This window comes from Cebus imitator, unplaced genomic scaffold (assembly GCF_001604975.1).
Source record: "Cebus imitator isolate Cc_AM_T3 unplaced genomic scaffold, Cebus_imitator-1.0 Scaffold491, whole genome shotgun sequence".
NCBI classification, from domain to species: Eukaryota; Metazoa; Chordata; class Mammalia; order Primates; family Cebidae; genus Cebus; species Cebus imitator.
In genome coordinates, this window is record NW_016107806.1 from 198,662 (window position 1) to 214,108 (window position 15,447).

The window sequence follows — 15,447 nt, forward strand, 5'->3', positions numbered from 1 at the left end:
TAGGCCCTTGCCCTTCACAGGTGTGGGAATTCACTTGGGGTGGTGGCAAAAAATAGTAAGGGAAAATAACAGAGAAATTTACAGAATACAGCCTCAAACGCTTTTGGAAGGCCTACGGGTTTTTTCTATAGTTCTCTGCTAAAGGCAGCCAGAGTCTCTCTGCAGGAGCCAGAGAGATTAGAACACAAAGACAAAGGAATGTAGGAGTTTACCTAACTCACTTGTTTATTCATGTGGTCTTAAAACTAACCTTTAAACCAGATGGCCCTCTCAGGGGGAGGTCTACCAGGGAGATTACCCTCCAATGGTGTTTGGTTTGGACATCGGAACCTGGTCTTGAATCTGTCTCTACAAATGTGTTGACTTAAAGCCTCTGTAATTAAATCTATGCTGAATAAACCGAGAGAGGGCAAACTCGTCGGTGTTGTGCAGCGGCGATCTCTCTCTGTGAGTGGCTCATGACCCCTCGTCCCACTTATGGACTGGAAATTTGTGTCTGAGTGCATTTATTCATCCATCATGCATCTGGGGTCTGTGGGACGGACCCCAGCACACAGGCTCACTACTGAGTAAGGAAGAAAAGCTCAGACTGAAAATGAAACACATTAGAGGCACGTTTTCCATGAGCCACGGGGATGGAAGGGCCCCAGGAGTTTGTAGAAAACCGTGCTGTTCCACATCAGGCAAACAGGCTTAAGTTCTCCTTTACGACCACGTCGTGGGAGAGCCTACACTTACATGTACACTCTGGACTGACCACATATTTGATTTTTCAAACACATATTCATTGTGTATCTCTTATGGGTCAGGTACTTATGCTACACATAAAAGTCTATGGAAACTAGGGAGTGTTCCTGCCTTCAAGGAGCTCACAGTTAACAGAGGGACAGACCAGGGGATACTCTATTCTAAAACAGTGCATTGAGTGCTAAGAGAGGAGCTTCCTGAGCAGAGATGGGGACCTAGGCAACACAGAATGGGGGATGTTCAGGGAAGAAATGACCCCACTTTTGAAGCGTTCAGAGGATTATTCAAGCACAGATTAGGGATACAGTCTGGATACAGGGAAGGGCTTGTTGCTGGGAAACTACTTATAGTCTTCTTTCTTTCTTCTTTTTTTTTATTTGAATCATGAGTCTTCTCAGAGTGGGGCCATGTGTGAAGGGCCTTTTACACCGTGTCAAAAACTGTGGACTTTTTTCTGAGGTCTCAAGGAGTCCCTGATGGGTTCAGGTTTGAAGTGGCTTGTTTACCATGGATACAAAGTATCTTCCTGCCTCTTCCCTTCTCATCCAGCTCAGGAGGGATGAATTTGACACGTGGTTTATTTGTATTTCAGCCTACTGACTACATACAAGGCCAATCTCAATGCCCAGCAGCAGCTGCGCAGAGCTCTGGGTCCTGGTCCTGAACTCTGTGTCTCAGTGCTCACATGGCACTGATTCTGGTAGCCTTTGCTCATTGCAGCTGCTTCCCCAGAAGGTCTGCTGGTCAGAGGAAAGGGCACTGACTTGACAGACTGGCCCAGCTTGTGCTATTTGTCGGTATGGTTTGGTTCCCTATCTCAGCCGCCATCACTGACCTGGGTGACAATCGGAGCCCCAGCTCTTCATTTCCAAGGCCCAAAGCCCGGGGAATAATCGGGCTCCCGCTGGCTAGTGCCATCAGTGGAAATGTCCTGTTTTCCCAACCATCTTCTTCCAGGAAGAGAGCTACTCCTCCTCCATGGCTGCACTGACTGGTCTTTAGTTGGTGTTGCATCTGCTGAGCTTGGTTGACCAGCGACAAAGATTCTTTGCTTGACCAAACTTTAGTCAGGCTACTGAACCTTCTCCGAGGCTCACCTGTGTACTTGCTTGTAAATTCAGTTTTAGCCAAGAGCCAACCTTACTAAGTTTACCAAGAACCACCCACCCTTAATGTCTGATTACCCGTGATATCTAATCAGGTTCTTTGTGAATTCCGCCCGCCCCCGACGTGAAGTCTGATCACCCTGTCTTATCTTAAGCAAGAATCCTGTTGGGTTGGTTTAACCACAATTACTCTTAGCTCTGCTATTTCCTCTTAGTAACTTTTTATCCACTGACTCCCACCCTGCTCCTTGGCTATAGATTCTCATTTGTCCATGCTGCATTTGGAACTGAGCTAAAACTCCCCGCCAATGAAAAAAATCCTATTGCAATTGTCCCTTTATCTATCACAATGGTCCTGAATAAAGTCTTTCCTCAACCAAGGCAACAAGTGTCATTGAAATGTTTTTTCTTTGACACTAGAAATGAAAATCACAGGAAACTCCTAAGAGAAAGAATTAAAGAAAATTAAGAAGCAATTGTCCAGGCTGGGCATGATAGCTCACGCCTGTAATCCCAGCACTTTGGAAGAGGCTTAGATGGGCAGATCACATGAGGTCAGGAGTTGGAGACCAGCCTGGGCAACATGGTGAAACCCTATCTCTACTAAAATTACAAAAATTAACTGGGTGTGGTGAGGCGTGCCTGTGGTCCCAACTACTCGGGAAGCTGAGGCAGGAGAATTGCTTGAACCTAGGAGGTGGAGGTTGCAGTGAGCCAAGATCACGCCACTACACTCCAGCCTGGGCAACAGAGTGAGACTCTGTCTCAAAAAAAGGGGGGCAGGGGGAATAATTGTCCAGCTCACATGATACACTTTTTTTTCTAATTTTTTAAAATATATATTTTATTGTGTTTGAGGTTTTGGGGTACATGTGAAGAACATGCAGGATTGTTGCATAGGTACATACATGGCAATGTGGTTTGCTGCCTTCCTCCCCGTCACCTATATCTGGCATTTCTTTCCATGTTATCCCTCCCCCAACTCCCCACCCCCCACTGTCCCTCCCCTATTTCCCCCCAACAGACCCCAGTGTGTGATGCTCCTCTCCCTGTGTCCATGCGTTCTCATTGTTCAACACCCGCCTTATGAGTGAGAACATGCGGTGTTTGATTTTCTGTTCTTGTGTTAGTTTGCTGAGAATGATGGTTTCCAGTTTCATCCATGTCCCTACAAAGGACACGAACTCATTGTTTTTTATGGCTGTATAATATTCCATGGTGTATATGTGCCACATTTTCCCTGTCCGGTCTATCATCGATGGGCATTTGGGTTGGTTCTGAGTCTTTGCTATTATAAACAGTGCCACAATGAACATTCGTGTGCATGTGTCCTTATAATAGAACGATTTATAATCCTTTGCATATATACCCAGTAATGGGATTGCTGGGTCAAATGGAATTTCTATTTTTAGGTCCTTGAGGAATCGCCACACTGTCTTCCACAATGATTGAACTAATTTACACTCCCACCAACAGTGCAAAAGTGTTCCTATTTCTCCACATCCTCTCCAGCATCTTGCAGAACATTCTCTTTTTGTTTTCTACCCTCAACCCCCAATCCTCTATAGGGCTTTCTTTCTTCTGCTATACCGGGACCTGCTTTTTAAAATTAGTCATCAGCCAGCCAGCCAGCCAAACAATCAGTGTATCAGTTGATCAACCACTCAACCAGCCAGCTGGTCAGTTGTTCAGTGAACTGGCCAGTTAGGCAGCTAGTCTATCAGCTCATTTCTTACTTATGCACCTACCTCCTCCTCCTCCCTCCGTCTTTCACTTGCTGACTTGCTGACTTGCTCACTCACCCCATCCTTTAATCACTGGACACACACTCACCAACTAGCTAGTTTATTATCTGGCCAAACATTCATTTTTACCAGGGTGTAAATTATGTCTTGAGCATCCTTCCTGCCCTTAAGGAGCTTGCACTCTGGGTGGATATGAAGAGCCACTCTACACACAGACAGACAGACAGACAGACAGACACACACACACACACACACACACACACACACACACACACAACATCTAGACGTATCAACATCTAGGCACTGGGCCTCTTTCAGGTGACGGATGATTGCAGCATAGATCTCCAATGTAGAAGAAGGGAAGGGAAGGACCAGATGTATGATTAGGATAAACAGGGAAAGCTACTTAAGCATCAACCTGAACCTGAAAAGATAAATTAGTCCAAAACATATGCTAGGACTTCATAAGTTCTGCCTGTAAGGCCAAACTCTCAGCTTATTCATTTACATATCATCCACTCATTCATTCATGTGTCCATGTGTTGATTGACATGTATGAAGTGGATATAATATGTGCTTGGTTAGTATGAAGGGTAGATGAGAAACACCCAAATAGCATAAATTAAAAGCTATGGATATTGAACGAAGGAGGGAAGCACATCTTTTGGGAAAGATTGGGGAAAGGGGCTGTGGGGAAAGTGGTGTTTAAGAGGCTTCCTGGAGACCGAATTTCACTGGGAAATCTGGGAGTAGGGCACCATTATAGATTGAATGGTATGAGGCAGGAAAGTATCGGGCAAGTTTTGGAAAATGGAATAATTTTGTCTGGAACTGTCTTAAGGGAGCTAAAACAGGAATTATAGGTGGTGGCAGCTTGTGCAAGATCGTTAACCAATTTATATTCCCTCTCCTTCTTCAAGGGCATGAAGGACTCTTACGTACACACTCTAGCACAACGCTCCCTGCTTTAGGCTGAATCGGGAATGGTGGGTACCTGCATGCTTGTGACCATGCACCCCTCTCATAGCAGACACCTTTCCCCAAAGAAGGCACTCTTGCCCACTGATCCTGAAATCAACCTCAACACCCTCAATTCACTGTCAATTCCATCAGGATGAAACAAGACCACCTTCCCTGACCTAATCGTACTTTTATAGACCCTTAGCTTTCAATGGGACCTTAGCGATAATGTCGGCCAATCTCTTCACATTGAAAAACAGGAAAATTGAGGCCCAGGAAAGTTAAGGGATATACCCAAGATTTCACAGCCAGTGAGGGGCGAGTATTTGCAGAGCTACCTCCCTCCTCCCTTGGCTCCTTCCCCTGTCTCTAACTGCAACTGTGTCACATCACAGGAAAGGGGCACTGGTGCTTCAGATCCACGTTGCTTCCATGAGGCAGATCCTGACACGCTTCCCAGGTGGGCGATTTGGCTACTCGCCCCTCTCTTCCACTGCCAGTGCTCTGCTTCCAAGGGCACAGTCTGTGGATGTTCCATGGAGACTAGTGTCTCACGTGAGGTCCAGGGCTGGTTTCCCCCTAAACTCCTAGCATTGCCTAGGGTCTTCTAGAAATGTATCATAGTGGCATAAGGGGTGGAGTGAGGAGATACGTTAACCACATATTTTCTGGAGATTCATCTTCTCACTGTGCTCCCTCCAAGGAAGTTCCTCTGTGAAAAGGACTTTCTTTAATGTTATCATACAGAATACCTAACATTAGTATTAGCACATCTTATATGCAAACAGATAAATTAGAGGGTGAAATGACTCATGTTGCAAATGAACTTCCTACATTAAAACAAAGTTGCAAGGTCTCCTTAAGTAAATCTTCTAAAGTGTCTGTTGACAGATTGTTAAGTAATTAGGGAACAAAACTAAAATGTTCTAAGTCATGACTGTGGGTTAAATATCAACCCAAAATTAAGATAAATAAAATATGACATTATTCTGATTTGATTTGATTTGATTTTTGACACAGGTCTCATTCTGTCACCCAGGCTGGAGTGCAGAGGCTCGATCATGGTTCACTGGAGCCTCAACCTCCCGGGCTCAAGTGATCCTCCTGTGTCAGCCTTTCAAGTAGTTGGGGCTACAGGCATGCACCACCATGCCTGACTAATTTAAAAAATTTTTTTTGTAGGGACAGGATCTCTCCATGGTGCCCAGGCCAGTCTCAAACTACTAGCCTCAAGCCATCCGCCTGCCTGGGTCTCCCAAAGTGCTGGAATTGCAGGTATGAGCCACCATGCCCAGCTAAACCTAATTGTTAAAATGAGATGCTACTTGCTCGGTTTTGAATTTTCACTTTACAGGACAGGCAGCTAAAATGCAGGAACGCTGGCAGCCCCAAACATCCACTGTCTTCTCTGCTAAGCGTGGTCCTCCTCCCCCAAAAGCCACTCATGATTAACCCAGCATGCTCCTTCTTGTTTTCTGCTCTCATTCCCGGAAATGGCATAATAAATACGTTCCATTTGTCTTCAGATGGAGGCATTATCAACCTTTCTTTTCTTCAAAATCCAGAGACAAGACACTGTCTCTGGCAGGTCCCCTCCCAGTGCTCAGGTGTCTGCTTCCCAGTCACGCCATTGTTTGCCTGCAGGGTGGAGCTGGGGTTTCTCAAGCTTTGACTCAGCTTCAGAGATGAGTCTTGCCTGTGCCCTCCCTTCTCTGATGGGGTCACAGGCATGCACCTGCTCTCAGGTGCCTGCCCCACTGAGGGGGAAGATGCAGAGCCTGGCTTTCTGGTTTTAATACAACACGATCCTTTGAAGATGAGAGAGTAGATGCAGAACTCCAGATTGGCCAGGACACAGTCCCGTGGCTAGGCTGGTGCAGTGGGGCTGGGAGGGGTGACTGCACAGTCACCATTCCACAAAGCTTCCCAGGGCCCGCCTTATCTGGAGGGGTTGATTTGAGGGGTGCCAGGAAGTCTCTCCTCTCCTTTGAAAGCATAATCCACTGCCCTAGCCGGTCAGGGTGTTTGGAAATCAGCTATTACCCATTTAACAGACTTGGGTGAACCCTCCCTCCTGGATTCTGGATCCGGCCACCATCAGAGCCAGTTTTCTCACATATAAAATGTATAACACAATTATCTTTCTTCATAGTGTATTGTGAACACTGCATATGGAAGCGCTTGATAGGCTGTATTAACTAATAAAAAAGAGTACCTGTGCCTGGCAGTGGGTGACAGGGATCGGTGAAGGGTTCTTAGCGGAGGGAGGGAGGACACCCTAGTGGGGAAAGAGAGTACCTGGCTTCCGGGGGGGGAAATCGGGAGGAAGAGTGGGTAAGAAGAGGTGAAGACCACCACAAGCGCTTCCCAAATTGTCGTCAGCGCAGCCTCTGCTAAGAAGCTGACCAGTACTTCACTCCTGTCGGCTGACTGAGAGAAACTGCGACATCAGGAGACCTGTGATTCCACCCTGGCTTTGACGTTAGCCCTCATGTGACCTTGGGCCAGGCATGGCCTCTTCCAAGTCTCAGTTTCCCTCTCTGTAAAATGAGAATAATGTAGCTATCAGGGATGTCGAGGGTGGAGGTTTTGAAAGGTGTAACCTGTTGAACGCAGATGAGGTTGACTGGGTCTTGAATGTTTATGATCTATGGCACATGGCCCCTTCAAGGCCAGCCATATTTAGGTCTCTATCCTGGCCACTCCTAGGTTATTCTCTGAGATAATGGCTGCTTTACAAGCCGAGTTTCATCACATGACAGAATATGCTTCAAAACTAAGCAGGAATTGTTTATCAATAAAATAAGAGGGCAATGATCAAATTGGGAAAAATAAGGAGTAAAGTTCATTGCAGTAATCTCACATGGGTGACTGGGACATGAGGGCTGGAGCTGCCCATCTAGTCACAGGAAACACACATGCTGGTGCCTTCAAGGCCACGGGCAGATGAAAAGCCTTGGTCGGTGTCCATGCAAATCTGCCTCACTGCATAGTTACCTTGTGGGCAGTTTGCATCAGCAAGAGCACAGAAGACCGGGGTTGCGTTAAGTGAGGGCTGCAGGTGAAGAAGGTGTTCTTCTTGGAGATGGAATGCAGAACCGGAATCTGGAACCCAGAATATTACATTCTTAGTGTTGATAGTCTTGAGAGGAGGGGAAAATTAAGGGACCGATTAAACTGAGCCTGACCCTGAAAAATGAACAGTATTTCATCCACATACGACAGAAAGCTCAGGAGACATTATTAGTCATGGTCTCCACCCAATGACAGTGACTTGTCCACCATGGAGATGCTGACCCAGTGATGGAGTGGAAAGGAGCCCCAGGCCAGGCCCCCACACAGCTCCACCCTGAACAGCTGCGTGTGGTTGAACAGGTCCTTTAACTTCTTTCGACCTGCCTCTTTAAACTGTCAGTAAAATTGTCATGAGGATCAAATGAGGCAAAGGGCTTGAAAACTGCTTTCAAACGTACGTTGAGGTATTCCTATCATTTCTCAGACCATCCTACCCCTTGCTCCGGTAATGGCAGCAGTGAGCCTTTGCGTGGCCTCATGCTGGGCAGGGTCCTGAGGTCGATCTTTGGATTAGAGGGCTGGAGGTGGACCAGCTTCCCAGAGGCCCTGCCTTTCCCCATCCCAGGGCCTAGGAGGCTGAATGGAGGACCAGGGCTCCTTCCTCCCACCTGGATACAGCCCTGAGTAGGGTTGCTAGATTTAGCAAATGAAAATAGAGCCTGCCCAGTTAAATTTGAATTTCATATAAATTACAAGTAATTTTCAGTATGTTTCATGCAATATTTGGAATATACTTATACTTTTAAAATATTCTGCCAAGATTCAAATTTAACTGAATGTCCTATGTTTTATGTGGCAAGCCTACCACAAAGACCAATTCTATCCCACATTCTGTGACCACCACGAATACCCTTCAGCACCCCGACTCCCAGTGGGCAGATGGGGACCGCACCACCATGTGCTGGGGTACCATTCACAGCATCTTCTACCTGTGCCCTAGGGGAGCCTCACAGGACACTCCGTGAACTGTCCCCTGGATTAGGAAGGACATTCGCACTGTGTATTGAGGAAGGGGGATGAGTGATACTTGGGGCAAGGCGTTGAATCATCCAGGTCTGAATTCAGATCCCGTGTCTGCTGTTTATTATCTGTTTAATCTTTCTCAGCCTCACTTTTCACACCTGCAAACTGGTAACAACGACACTTTCCCTAGAGGGGCTATAAAGATGAAATGAAATAATAAGCGTGATGCATGGTCCTGATGCTAGACTCACGGTGGGTGCTTAATACATGACCGCAATTTGCAGCAAATGTTAAGTTCACATTTTCCTCAGAATCGCCCATCCTCTCCCTCTTTCTCTTCCTTCTTCAATGTTTCTTATAACTGTCCATCTGCAAACAACTCCTTCAATTTGTTCTATTTTAAGATCTTGAATCCCTGAGTTTGAGCAAACACCTTTGGTGGGTTAAATGGGCTCAGGTGCAGGAACTTGGGTTGCTGAAAATATATGGTGGGTGGTTTTCATCAAAAGAGGCCAGCAAAGCAACTTCCTGGAGGAAGTGCAGGTGGGAGAAGTACGTGAGGAATTCCCTGAGAGGTGGTCATCAGGACCACACCAAGTGCCGGGGCAGCCTGGGGCCCTATAAAGGCTCCTGGGGTGGCTGCCTGTGGACCACGGCTCAGCCTCCTCTTCCAGGGTCCAGCTCACTGCTTCTGGTAAGTGGGAACACATCTGTTCTCCTGGGATTTGCTGGGCTCTTTCCTTCTCCTTTAGCTCCTTTGAGCTGCTAGACCAAGCTCCTCTTCTATCCTTGGGTAATCAGGGAAGTGACACAAATCTGACAATTACAGAAATGGCACACTAATTGTTACTAGAAAGTTTAATCTCCATTCCACACCATTGTTCAGTATGACTTACTTCCAGATCCTGGGTTTAACTCCCTAGCAAGAAGATTTTTCTTGTGAAAGGAGGAGACATTTGGAGCTATAGAATTTTGTAGCAATTCTGAGCCCTGCTTAAAGCTTTCTCATACCCTATTCTGCATTTTTCCTACCAGTAAGCTTTAAACTTTGCTTCCAGGTGTATGGAAACAGGTACATTGAACATCGTATTCAATGCTGTGCGACTCTTATCTATTGATTGCTACCTCTCTACTTTCTGAGGCCTGCACTTCCCATCTGTAATCATTAACTTAGAACATAAGGAACACTGCCTACAAAGATAGCCAGAGATCCTCATCAGAGCTGGGAAGGCTTCAGGGAACTTCCTGACCAGCATCCTTCTAATAAAGGTGCAGAGGCCCAGAGAAGGCAGGTTGCCCATGCAGTGAATGGCAGGATGGACCTAGAACCCATGCCTGAGCCTTCTTGGCTAGTGCGCTTTCCTGTGAACTAGACTGCCTCTGAGTAGAACATCCTCCTGTCATCCTTTGCCTCCAGTGATCTATTTGGCTGGCCCTCAAGCTTCCCAGTTCTTTGTGGAGGGCTGAAATCACTATCCTATAGCCACATAGGACTTGCCTTACCTTCTCATCATGAGTCAGGGAGGAAGCAGAGATCAGAGATCAGGCCTCTGTATTGTTAGTATAGCCCTTCTCCAGCCCAATCACACACACACACACGCACACATGCATGATGCTTCCCTGTAAGACAGAGACAGTTCTTGTCCTCTCCTCATGCACCTACATTCTTGCCCACTCTCACTGTATGTATTATTCAAGGGAGCCAGTTGACATTGTCCAGATCTGTCAATTAAGATGGCATGCTTTGACCTTGTAAAGTGTCTGGGCTACTTTTTAATCATCAGCTTAACATTCCACCTTATTTCCTGGTAAGATTGAGAAATATTTGTATTTAGGTAAGTCAGGAGTGCATGGAAGGATGAAGGAAGATAGGAAATCAGAACAGCATAGAGGAAGAAAGAAAGGGAGGGAGAATGATCAAAATGAGTGTGTGTGAATCATTCCATTCATCAACTTGATGCTGTTAATCACTTAGTCTGTCCTTGACTATGAAAGGAAAACACTCCTCTAGGAAGCAGGAGGGAGGAGAGATGGAGGGAACGCTTCTCATGATGTCCCTGCCTGGTTTCCCCTAGACTCACCTGTTCCTGGAGCAATGTCTTCCCAGCAGCAGCAGCAGCAGCACCAGTGCCCACCCCAGAAGGCCCAACAGCAGCAAGTGAAGCAGCCTTGTCAGCCACCCCCTGTCAAATGTCAAGAGACGTGTGCACCCAAAACCAAGGATCCATGTGCTCCCCAGGCCAAGAAGCACTGCCCACCCAAGGCCACCGTCATTCCAGCCCAGCAGAAGTGTCACTTAGCCCAGCAAGCCCCCAAGAGTAAACAGAAGTAAGGATGGATGAGATATTACCATCCATCCACCATCCAGGCTACCAGATGGAACCTTCTCTTCTTCCTTCTTCTCTTCCCCTCCAGCTCCTGGGTCTACCCTCCTCTCTCATCTCCTTCTGCCCAAGATCTAAGGAATCATTGTAAGGATTTCTTCCCATCGCACCCCTCCCCACATATACCACCTTGGCTTCTTCTGTATCCCACCCTGATGCTCTCCCATGTGGGCATGAGAGAGACCTCATCCTCTCTAGGCTCCCGCTTGGCCACAGCTAAGGCCCACCCATTCCCCAAAGCAAGGAAAGTGTCTGGGCTTCTTCTGGAGTTCCACCCTGACAAGTAGGGTCACAGAGGCTGGTGCACAGTTTCAACCTCATTCCTCTCCATGACGCCCCCCACTCTGGGCTTCTTTCCTGTTTTCCCCAATAAATTGTGCTTCGCATAATAAATGTGCCTGCTTCCTGGGCTAATTGTCCCTCTCCACTCCCAGTCCCATTCTGTGATTCATTCATTCATTCAGAGGGAACATGTTAGAGACGTGAAGGCACAAGCACACCCAGGCCCTGGAGTTGAGGAAGTCACCCTTATGGACACAGTTACTCTCTGGCAACCAACAATGGGGAAACAGATCCAGACATATCTCAGGTAAAGGAGGACGGAAAACCAGCTCAGCAACTCATTGGCAGAAGGCTAATAGAGTCTTGCTTCACTAATCCCATCTAGGGAAGATCAAAAGGGAGGAAAATTTAGTTCCTACCATTAGATGCTCAGCCTACCTGATGAATGCAGTTTTTCCTCTTGGAAGTTGTCATTCTGAAAAAGCACACAAAGCGTACGTAAACGACCTGAGTCCTGCAAGACATTTCTACAAACATGTGCAAATGACTTTTTCATGTATTTGGTTTATTTTTTGTTCATTCACTAATTCACGCTCATTCTCTTACTTATTCATACTTACTCATCTGATATTTAGCAAGTTCTAGAATGACTTTAATTTTCTACTCTGCCATGCTGGATTTCCAGAGCTATCCAGAGTCAATTTATCCTGTGTTTCAGTGTACGCTTTAGAAGTCAAAGTCATTTTCTTACACAGGGAAATGTTGTTCTAGGGATAGCCATGTACAAAGAGTTTATACAAAGTATGCAGGGCCTGGTTTTGTCAGTCAGTCTGACTCCACACAGCTTATGAAGGAAGCCTGTTTTTCAGCTGGCTTCCTGATCCTCCCCACCCACGTGTGAGACCGGCTGCCTATATTGGAAAGAAGTCAGCAAACCTCCTAGATATTAAGATAGACAAGTATTTGAAGAAGAGACCCTGTGTGGGAAGAAGCGGCTGAACACACAGTCTGACTTTCTCCCCTTGAGCTTTATTCTTTCCTGGGATTTGGTCACTCAATTTCAGTTGCCACCATCAATCATAAATTGCTTCCTCACTTAGCACACAAGGACTAAAAGGGAAAAATAACCACCTTCTCTCCTTCCCCTTAAAGTAGCTAACCATGGCTGATATTTCCAAGTAGTAATTATTTAAAACAGTACTGACATTAACTAGGGAAGATGAAGTATTAGAAAAGCAATTAGGATTCAAAAAGAATGCTCCTGAGCCTAAGAATTTTTTGACATCCTTTCTGTGCCCCAATCCCTACCTCCTACAATAACTTCCCTCTGTCAAGCAGAAAGGCTGGTCTGTCCTACAGTCCCCTTCCTGGCTTCCTTCCACCCAAACCCTAGACAGTTTCTTGGACACACTGATTTTCAGGGCCTTCACGTCATTTTCATGTCTCCCAAGAAGGCCCTGGCAAGTCTTCCCACAGACTGTTGAGTTCCAGGCTGATGGGTTTGCATAGTGCTCAGCTAATTGGATAGACAGGGGTGATTGAAACAACCAATGCTTCTGCTGTGATTTGTGTCTCAGGTTATTAACTCAGTGGGGAAGGGGAGATACCCATGTTTTCCACAGCAACGGCCAAGGACAAAGTCCCATCTCTGCATGAGTAGGTGAGCACCCTTTCTCCCTTATGAAGAAATTCTTTTATGCAATTCCACCCTTCAAAGGTTCACAAAGCAATATTGGCTTATGTCAAAATCCCAGCCATAATTAAACAAATAAAAGTTAAATTATGAGCCCTTGAAGCACAGGGGTCTTGTTTACCTCACTATCTCCAAATGCACAATGACTAGCTTTTCAAAAGTACAGAAGAAAGAACTACTTCGGAATGGACTAGGACAGCCTGTGGCAAGCCAGCAGTCTAGTGTACATCTATCTAGACCAAATTTACAAACCATCTGCAACTCCTGAGTTAGGAGAGCATCAGAGAGGTGAACCAACAAATGTTTACCTGGAATAATCTGTGGATTCTGGGCATGAGCAGAAGAATGAAAACCGAACTTTTCTACTGTGGAGGACCCTTGCTGGGGACAGAGAGACCAGGAGAATTCATAGGTCCCCCGGGGGGCGGTCTTTCAGCAAGTGGTTGGTATTCAACTCAGAACATTTAATGAATTCTAGGAATGGTCAGGTCAGGATATTAAATACCTAAGCTGAAAGTCTCCGAAAAGTAGAGCGGAGTTTTTAGTAGGTTTATAAAACAATGAATGGAGTTTGCAACCTGCCAGGTGGAGGGCCTTTGGTAAACACACCAGATAGAGAGTTAAGAGCTGTAAGGCCAGGGGAAATTCTAGTCTGTTAGATATAAGTCAAAATCATGGCCACCACTAAGGACAGTACCTACTGGAAGGAGACATGATGAAGTTTTCTGAGATTCTGGAAAAGTTATCAATCTAGTGGGTGGCAGTTACCTGGGTTTATACATATATCAAAACATACACTCAACTGATCTGTGCTTTTTTCTTTTTTTCGTTTAACCTCAATAAAAATAGAAATATCATTTAAATAGTATCAATTATCTTAAGTAAGTTTAATGAAAGATATGACATTTATACTAAAAATATAAAACATTATTGAGAGAAACTAAAAGAGAACTCACAAATCAGGGGATGTTTCATGTTCATGTATTAGAAGACTATTTTGCAGAGATGTCAATTATCCTTAAATTGACCTAAGATATGCAAATTAGAATGAAAGTGTGATACCACTACACAATCCAACTTATTGACTAAAACTAAAAAGATGGGCAATTTTAGGGGTTGGTGAGAATATGGATAAATAGGAACTCTTATAAATGGCTGATGGTAGTGTAAATTGGACAACCATTTCAGAGAACTATTGGACAGTATTTCTAAAGTTGATCATATGGATCAATTTCACTCTTTATTGTATACACAACAGAAATGTCTACATAGAACTGCTGAAATATATGTATGAAAACAGTTATAGTAGCATTATTTGTAATAACCCCAACAAAAAATATTCCAAATATCCATTAACAGTAGAATGCATAAATTAATTGTGAATTTTCATACAATGGGATATATCACAACACAATGAGATTAAAACAAATTGTACACCATAACATGGATGAATCTCTCAAACACAATCTTGAGAGAAAGAAAGCAGATATTAAAAGCACATATTTTATAATTCCATTTATTTTTATAAAGTCAGAATGACTGGAAGGTAAGCTTTACAGGGATCTGACAAAGTTTTGTGCCTTTATCTGGGAACTTAGATAGATGTGGTCACACAAATTCATTGTGCTGTGTACATTTTCCTGTATAATAGCATTATATTTCCTTTTCTTAAAAAAAAAGTTATATAAATTTTAAAAGTACTTAGGCAATATTTCCATCCTGAATGGCTTAAACAATTATTTTTCTCACTATTTGTGTGCATACTTTATCCATTTTCTACCTCATTATATCCTCAAAGCCTGTCCACGACATATCAACACAATTAAAACATGCCTGTTCTTCTGAAGAAAGGAGATTTTATTTACAAAACCTCCAAACACTGCCAGGGGAGGGAGATAGCTCAATACACCCTCCTCCCACTATTCCTCCTTCTCACCATTTTATCACCTAGAAAATTATCTCTATCCCAGAACAATGTCCCACCCGATCTATCTGTCACAAACACCCAGCAGGCTCAAATTCCCTGCCACCTCCTGTTCTGGCCAGGAGGCCCTCAGAGGCAAAGTGGGCAGGCCTGAGAATCTGCATCGGAGCTCTTCTGACATTCCATTTCTTTTTGCAAAAGGAGCAGGGGCTCTCAGACCAAACAGAGTTGAATCCCAGCTTCTCCATTTCCTGGCTGTGTGATCTGGATCACTTAGATCCAAAGCCTGTTTTCTCATATGTGAAAAGCTGTCAGGGTCTAATAATTATTTGCAGCATTTTGGGGAGGATTGGTGATAATATCTAGAAAGTGGCTGCATATAGCATATGCTCATTAAATGAATGATTTTATTTTCATCTACAACTGGGGAAGCTGACTGTCAAAGCATGAACTAAGGACACTCCTCTGCCTAGAAGTAGAAGGTGGCTTTGTGGAAGTATTTTTACTCTGGCTTAGGATCCGTGCTAATAAGTAATTGTTATCTGTTTCTCAACCTGGGAAGGCTCCA

General features: G+C 44.9%; 1 protein-coding gene across 1 annotated transcript; it reads left to right on the forward strand.

The window, feature by feature from the left end:
• The first annotated feature begins 9,249 nt into the window (after window positions 1-9,249).
• Window positions 9,250-11,373, forward strand: SPRR4 (small proline rich protein 4). Its single transcript, XM_017513495.2, has 2 exons — window positions 9,250-9,290; window positions 10,672-11,373. The coding sequence occupies exon 2, from the start codon at window positions 10,692-10,694 to the stop codon at window positions 10,926-10,928; it is 237 nt and encodes a 78-aa protein (XP_017368984.1). The 5' UTR covers window positions 9,250-9,290; window positions 10,672-10,691; the 3' UTR covers window positions 10,929-11,373.
• The last annotated feature ends 4,074 nt before the right edge of the window (window positions 11,374-15,447 follow it).